This window comes from Ursus americanus, chromosome 18, assembly GCF_024610735.1.
Source record: "Ursus americanus isolate L20-20 chromosome 18, mUrsAme1.1.p, whole genome shotgun sequence".
Lineage (NCBI taxonomy): Eukaryota > Metazoa > Chordata > Mammalia > Carnivora > Ursidae > Ursus > Ursus americanus.
This window is the reverse complement of record NC_142144.1, coordinates 36,176,950-36,184,963: the sequence shown is the minus strand read 5'-3', so window position 1 is coordinate 36,184,963 and position 8,014 is coordinate 36,176,950. Positions and strand designations below refer to the sequence as shown.

General features: G+C 55.4%; 1 protein-coding gene across 2 annotated transcripts; it reads right to left on the bottom strand.

Moving 5' to 3' along the window:
- Nucleotides 1-436: 436 nt before the first annotated feature.
- Nucleotides 437-7,717, bottom strand: MYORG (myogenesis regulating glycosidase). Of its 2 annotated transcripts, none has more exons than XM_087869588.1 (2): nt 7,669-7,717; nt 437-4,223 (listed from the first exon to the last, which is right to left on the bottom strand). In XM_087869588.1, exon 2 carries the CDS (start codon nt 4,148-4,150, stop codon nt 2,006-2,008), a length of 2,145 nt encoding a protein of 714 aa, XP_087725714.1. In that variant the 5' UTR covers nt 4,151-4,223; nt 7,669-7,717; the 3' UTR covers nt 437-2,005. The 2 variants fall into 2 exon arrangements, with proteins under 2 accessions (XP_087725714.1, XP_045636604.2); XM_045780648.2 differs by lacking the exon at nt 7,669-7,717 and adding an exon at nt 7,395-7,578.
- Nucleotides 7,718-8,014: the final 297 nt, after the last annotated feature.

The window sequence follows — 8,014 nt, the reverse complement described above, 5'->3', positions numbered from 1 at the left end:
GCTGGAGGGCCATTCGAGTGTGGGTCATGCTCTCCAGACACTTAGGGAACCTTCTAGGACCCAGCCTCAGTGTTCTGTCTCTTTAGTCACTCCACAGCCTATGGGTGGGTGCCAGATCCCCAGGAGGTTCACCATTGAGTACCGATTGGTGGGTGCTCTTGACAAAAAGGAGAAGGAAGCTAATTCATTTACTCTCCATCTCCTGGGGACCCAGGAATCCTGGCTCCTGACATCCCATCTTCAAATATCTCTCCTCTTGCCTTTTTCTTGGACCACAGTATCCTCTGGGTCACAAACTTAGAGCTCATCTGGGTGCTATGTACAAAGTTTTGGGAAAAGTTTGTCACAGGTGGGCCCAGAGGAAGCCAGTCGTGCGGGGAGTTAGGACCTAGAGAAATCCTTATTTTTGTGTAAAAAAAAACCCCAAGAAACAGTATAATAGTATAATAGCTACCTTTTATTGAGCACCTACTTGTGCCAGGCACTTTACATCCCTCTGTGCTTATAAGTCCCACAACAACCTGGGAGGTAGGCATTATCATCACCATTTTACATATGAGGAAACTGAGGCTCAACAAGGTTAAGTGGCTCGCTTAAAATCACACAGCTAATAGATGAGAGTGGTAGAATCAGCACTCAACATGCACATCCGAGAGTGCCCCAAAACTTTCATTAGGCGTTCTTCACATAGGGGAAATACGGGGCGGGGGGGAGTGGGCAAAAGGATGCATTCTTTAGGGGTTGAGGGAAGCTGAGCCCTGCCCTGTTTCCCACCTCCCCACTTTGGCAAGCCATTTCTTCCTCAGACTCAGCTGCAAAGTCAGAAACAGCTCACTCTGGCTGAGGTTGCTCTTCCTAGAAAGAGAAAATGGCTGAAATGAAAGACCTTACCCTGTATGCGTATTTACAGGTGTTGCTGTGCCCATGGAGTTCATGTGCCAAGGCACACCACCACCAGAATGAGAACAGTGGTCCCTTTTAGGCCACGCGCCTACCATGTATGCAGGGAGTGAACAGCTGAGAAATCTTGAAAGGGCTATTTATTTCCCACTAGATTTCCAGGGACATCAACCAGGAGGGGGCCAGCTCAACAATCAAAACCTCTAATTTGCTCCCTGCCCCCTCCTTCCAGGCTTATCCAGATTCAGAAGTGTTGTGTTCATTCCACAGATTGAGGGACACACGGTGCCTCTCTCTCTCTCTCTCTCTCTCTCACACACACACACACACACATACACACAAAGGTTCTTGAGTTAAGGCACCAAGTCTGGCCTGCACGGCCTTGCAAGTCCTCGTCCATTAGGCCGTGGCCTTGGCCCAGGGCTGAGCCCATGTGTTTACATAGATGGGTAAGCGCAGGGTTAGGAGTCTCTTCACAAACGAGGGACAACAATGATGGCTCCGTGCTCTGCCCAGTCTTCCTGTCCTCTGGGATGGGACCTCCTTCCTTCTTGTCTGTTGCCCACACACCTCCATCCCATCACCCTAGCTGGGGTGGGACCGGGTCAGCCATACTTCAGGCCAGTGCTGGGAACTCTGGGCCTGGCTTCCAACATCAAGAATGTGCCCTTCTAAGTGTGGCAGGGGGCTATTTTGGAAGCTTAAAGGGGATCAAGTCTCCACCTCAGAAGGGCAAAGGTGGCCATTCAGGCCAGGATGCAGGGTAAGGTTTCTTTTTGTGCTTTTAAAACACAATCATATGTAACAGAAAGAGAGCTGACCTTTTCTTTCTGAGTTCTCTTCCACCTCAGGAAAGAGGTTTCTGCAGACTGGAGTGAGTGTGGAGGGATAAAGTGGCTTTAGGATTGTGCGTTAGAATGGGAAGCTGCTTCAGCACCCCCTCACCCGGCCCTTACCCGAGCTGGCGGGAGCACATTTACGTGGGCACCCACTTAATGCAGAGGTGGGGACTTCCTGGGGATGCACGGTGTGGCTGTGATGGAGGGTTAAAGGCCTGCATGAAGGCAGAGGTTAGGGCTGTGGGGTTCCTGGGTCCTGGGCTGGGTCAGGATGCCCAGATGAAGTAGGCCACCTCGTCCAGGTCGACGGGGTAATCGGTGAGCAGCACTGGGGTTTTATCAAAAAGCTCTCCCTTGTAGCTGCGCCACTTGCCTGCAGGCAGGTAGACGTCTCGCTCCTGCTTGCCCGGCTCCAGAACTGGCGCCACCAGCAGCGTGTCTCCGATAAGGAACTGCGAGTCGATGCGGTGTGCCGTCTCGTCACCTGGCGCAATCCACCAGAGGGGGCGCACGATGGGGTCGCCTGTGTCAGTGACCTCACCGGCCAGCTCCAGCAACAGCGGCGCTACGAGCGAGGCCCTCAGTGCGGCAAACTTGTGCGCGATGGCCACCACTTCGGCATCGTATTGCCAGGGTGGGACCGAGAACTGCATGGCCGGCATGAAGGCGGCCACCTCCAGCCAGCGCACGTAGAGCTCGCGCTCCGGCACCTCGCCACCGCCCGCTGTGCGCTCAGACACTGCGTTGCCACCCACCATATCGGGCAGGATGAATGGGTAGCCCAGCATGCTGACGGTGAGCACGGCGGGGATGAGCGAGCGCAGCCCCAGATCATAGCCCCACACCGAGTCGCGGTCCACTAGGCGGAAGAAGCAGGAGATGTTCTGTGACTGGTAGCCCACGCGGACCTCCGCCAGAGAGAAGAAGGGCAATGCCATTTCAGTGTAGCGTCGGCTCCATATGCTGGGGTCAGACAGCGGCCTGTAGGTGCTGAAGTCCCGCGGCAAATAGCTGACTTCGCCTGCGTCAAACTTGAAGGAGGCCACAGCGTAGCGTGAGCGTAGCCGCCGCAGGTGCCCCTGGAACCAGTCTCGGGCCTCCGGGCGTGTGAAGTCGAGCACCGCGCCAATGCCATTCCACCAGCGCACGAGCGCGGGCAGCCGGCCGGTGGGTTCGCGCACGAACAGCTCGCGTTCCACTCCCTCACCAAAGCACGATGAGTTGTAGTTGACAAACGGGTGAACCCAGAGCGTGACGCGAAAGCCGGCATCCCGCAGACGGCGGAACATGTCGCTGGCATTGGGGAACTTGGCCTCGTCGAAGTCGAAGTCTCCGTAGGCAGGTGTGTACATGTCGTCTATTTCCAAGTGGCTGCTGTTGAATCGGTGCTGGCGGATCTGCTGGGCGAAACGCTGCACTTTGTCCTGATTCACGGCGCGCCCGTACAGCACCCACGTGGACCAGATGGGGTCCCGGAAGGCCTCAGGTGCGGGCACCCTCGAGGGCTTGTTGAAATAGCGCCGCACCATGTATTTGTGGATGGAAGTGACGTCGGAGCCAACACACACACGGTAGCTGAGCTCTGGCGCGGCAGGGCGGCCCGCGGGGGGCTTGTAGGGCGTGTTGTGGTAGCGCGCCTGAAGCCGCAGCGAGCGCTCCGTGCTGTTCCAGCCCAGGTGGAAGGGCACTGAGTCGTTGACCTTGATGGCAGCCGCACGCGATGACAGCCAGTAGCGCTCAAGGATGCCTCCAAATGCAGCGTCAGAGGAGTAGACATCACTGGTGACGAAGGGCTGTGGCTCCTGCTGGCCATCCAGGCGGATGGGCCAGTGCTGGGTCCTCATCTCAGCACCACCGTACCAGTGTGCCGCTGCATCGCCCAGGAACATGGCGTGTTCCACCTCGCGCCCCGCAGCCGCCTCCTCCCAGCGCACGCGGTAGCACATGACGGTATCCTTGGGCCTCACCGTCTGGATGAAGAAGTGCAATGGGCGCCCATCCGCTGTGCGAGAACAACCGAGGACCGCGCCGTCGCGGCTGCAGGAGTCGAGGTCCAGTGCGCCTGAACGGAAGGCCAGGCGGAAGACCTGCTCGCCCTTCTGGTTGCGGATGGAGAAGCCGCCTCGGTTGAGGTCCAGCAGCTCAGCGCGCAGGCGTTCTGCTTTGCGTAGAGAGGCGCTGTAGTAGCACCAGGCCACCACTGCGGCCAACACCAGCAGCAAGCCCAGTACTGCGGAGCCCAGTAGCGGTTTCAGCTCTTTGGAGGGCTTGGGCTTGGCCGGCGAGAAGTTATCAGGCAAGAAGGTGTACATAGCTGCAGCTACGATGGCCTTGGGACTCTTACGGTCTGCGTGGCTCCCAGGGCGGCGGCGGGAGTAGGCTTGGCTCTTCTCCTGAGGGTTCTGGGGCATCGGACCCCAGTTAGGGAAGGAGTGGGCAGTGGGACCACCCGACAAAGCACATCTGAACCTGGACTGCCTGATTCTGGAAGGGGAAGAGAGAAGTAGAACTGAGCTTTCTCATTCCATAGTATTTCCCTTTGCTGCAGCAGAAAGAAGAGGTGTATATTTTGGGAAGGTTGTATTACTGGGATGTAAAGTCTGGGACATAAAGGCTTGACCCTTACCAGGACCATCTGTCTGTGTCTAAACCACTCTTTCTCATGAGCTCTGGTTTTTGCCAAAATTAGTCAGGACTCTGAATGGGGAGGAGCAGATGGCATGCATCCCCATTTTCCTGGTGGAGAAACAACCCAGACAGGGTCAGGGAGCTGTTTAGGATCACAGAATTAGCCAGGCTTCTCTGGCTCGTACATGGGATTAGTTCAGGCTGAGGAACAGGAGAAGAGTCTGGAGAATTCCATGGTGGGAGAGGGAAGATGATCCAGCCAGCTCTTTAAGATCTTTAACAGGGCAGTAGGCTGGTTTTTCTGTCCCTGCAGAGGGAGAGGAGAGAGGAAGGTGGAACATCCCAGGTATGGAATTTAATCTTGAGTCAAAAGCCAGATTAAATCTGGAGATTAGAGAAGATACCCAAAGCCAGATGCGGTCATGGGCCTGGTTTGTAGAGAGGCAGGGTTGGGTTTGTACATAAGGGCTGGGGTAAAAAGTCTAGCATGGGGGCCATGGTGACTTCACAGGTCACCCTCTCTTTGCTCTTAAACTCCACCCTGTTCTCAGCAATTGATCACCAAGTCCATTTCCCTGCCAACCTTCCTGCTCTCCTCCTGGCAACACATTTGTTGGCCAGCTACCTCCTGGCTTTGTCTCAACTATGCACCCACTCCCCCCTGCCCCTGCCCTACTTTGGGCACCGTCATTTCTCCTATGTATCATGGCAGTACTTCCCCAATAGGCCTCCCTGCTTCCACCTTCTTTTCTCCCAATGCCTTCTGCTCACAGCAACCATGGTGATCTTTTTAAAGCACTTATGAGACTGTATCTCTTCCTACTTTAGACAGCTTCTCATGACCCCCAGGTTTAAGTTCAGAAGTATAAGCTTTGCAATCAAGGGTCAAGGCATGATGTGGTCTCATCTGCCTTTCTGATTCCATTTCCAGCCAGGCCTATCCTATGACCACCAAGATCATTCTTTCCCTAACCTAAATCCTTCAGCCATCTGCTCTAGGAACTTTCACCTACCCACATTGAGCCAATGTCTCTCCCACACCTATCAGCTCTCCAAGAAGTGGACACCCCCTACTGCACACATAGACTTTCATACACTGTATGTTAAATTTACGACTGCAAAAAAAACCCTTAGACTTGGGGGAGGGGGAGGTGTGTGACTCAATCTGCTCCCCAAGGCCACTGACCATATCTCAGGCCTCAGGGCAGAGTTCAACAAAGAAATAGCACCAGCCTGGTGCACACACAGACATACACACTGCCAGCCAGCCAGCTGCCCATCTGTTCCAGCTGGGAGGAAGGAGAGAGGGAGACTGGCAAACAGTAATTAGCCTCCTCCCAGATGCCAGTGGCTGTCTCTAAGTCCCCAGCTACTTCCAAGGAGATGCCAGAACTGCTCAGGGTCCTCACCTCCCCCACCTCACCCATGAAGAGACTATCAAGAATGACAGGTGCAGACCAGAATTTTGATCCCACATGTCAATATACAGCTCACTACAATGCCTCTCTCCTCCAGGGAGGTGTCTCAGGGCCTCATTCTTTGTGCTCCCTGCCCCCAAATCCCTGAGCTGGTCAGTTCTAGCTGGTCTGGAACAGCCTCTTACTCCCTGCCTCTCATCCTCTCATCACAACTTAGCTTTCAAAACGCTCCCACCCCACTATGGCTTCCCCTGCCTGTAAGTACAGTTTAGAAAAGCCCTCCTGCAGAATGCACACGGACAGCAGACTTTAGCTGATGCCCTCAAGCTAAGCAGAACCCAAAGAAGGCCCTAGGTAGCCCAGGCCAGACTTGCGGTACATTTCTATTTATTCATTCAGGACAACCAAGGCCCCATTCTGGGCACTAAGGGAATAAGGGGTAAGGGTCCATATCTGAAGAGGACAGAGAACCCCTCATCCTCAAAACTTTCATATTAAGTCAGCCCATCTCATGACCCTGGAGGCATAGAAAGCCCACCAAGATGACCACCAAAAGCCATTTCCAGTAGGTTCTGAGAATCTTAATGTTCTAGGATTCCAAGGTATTTTGGTGAAGGACAGGGGCCCACAGTCCTGGGCACCCACGCCATGCAGGCCGTGTGCTGGTCTCCCAAATGCCACCACAGCATCCAACCGTAACAATTAATACTGAACAAGAGGCATAGCTATAGTGCCTGTTCTACAGATGAAGAAACTTGCACAAACAGAAAAAGGAACTTGTTTGAAGTTACTAGGTGGCAAGGCTGCCTAAATCCAAAATCCCAGCTTAACCCTCCACAGCATAATTTTTAGGAGATGAGAGATAATGGTCTGACTGGCAGTCTGAATGCAGCAGAGGAAAGGAGCTTTGTGGGTTAGACGGTGGGACAGGCTCCCCATCAGGTGGGTGTGTGCATAGTGAAGCCTATCTTCTCAAGGGCTGGTGCTGCTGCTTGCTCCAGAAAGGCTCCTTGGGGGTGGGAAAGGGGCAATTTTAATGGCATCTGGTACCGGGGCTGTGGAGGAGGAACTGTGGTTCCTGTGTTAACAGCGCTAGAGACCCCTGTAATCTGCCGCCTCCGTCATCTGGCTAGCCACAGGCTAATGCTGGCAGGTGGGGTCTGCCCTACACAAACCTTTCCCCACTTGACACTCAACCTCAGTCTTGGCTGCCAGCCCCTAGCCGGATCTGAGGGGGAGGGCCCGGCCCGGCCCCAAGGCGGGGAGGTCATGCCAAGCTGAGTCGTTTGTCGAACATAATTCTAGGGAGGGGGGGAATGTCAAAGGCAACTCGATCTAGCCCATCTCCCTGCCCTCCCCAAGGACGGGATCAGAGGGGATCGAGTGACTGCGCCTACAGCTTGAAATACTCCACCCCCACCCCAGCGCTACAGCTACAATGTCCGAAGGGACAGACTGAGGTCAAAGGACCAGCCGCCCGCTGGGAACCGCGGCTTGAGGAGGGGCCCAGGTGTCCAGGCTCATACACCCTACTCATCAGTAGGAGCGAAAGTTCAAGAAGTGTGTTTCCTCAACAACCCCCCAATGTCCTTCCCCTGGGCTCACTCACGGCAGTGACCCCAGAAGTGGGGGTGAAGGGAGGCTCCCGAAGATTCCCTCCAAGCTAGCCCGAGTTGGGCTGCCACGGCGCGGCGCGGGGCGCTGCCTAGCTGGGAACAGCTGAGGCCCTCCTCGGGACCCGCCCTCTGGCTGCTCGGCCACGCCTTGGTCTTTCGGTCTCACTTCGGGCCTCGGAGTCTAGCCCCGCCCCTGGCGCTCGATCCCTCCTCCCACATTGTCACTTGAGGACTTGAGGACTTGAGGCCCCACCCCTTAGCCCCCACCTTTCTACCACGGCTCTGTGCAGACCTCCGGGCACCCTGGCGGGCCACCAGCAGGGTGTCTCCTGGCTCCGCCCCCTGCCTGCAGGCCCGCCCCCGCTGGGTCGTTGCTTACCGCAAGCTAGCGGGGTTCTGCCCTAGGCCTTCTGGGAAATGTAGTTCTGGAGAAAGGAGCAGTTGTGGAGCGTTGGGGTTCTCGCACCTCTAGGCTAAATTTGGGATGTGTATGAGGAAGAGCGAGGGGCAGGGTAAAGTGGCAGGGTTGGCTCTTGGGATTCCTTCCCCTCCAGATTTGGGCAGGTGGAGGCCATTTTGGTATAATGCTCTCACTAGCTCTCACTGTGGAAAA

Coding starts and splice junctions, on each gene's coding strand:
- MYORG (XM_087869588.1), bottom strand. CDS start 4,150: ATGCCCCAGAACCCTCAGGAGAAGAGCCAAGCCTACTCCCGCCGCCGC.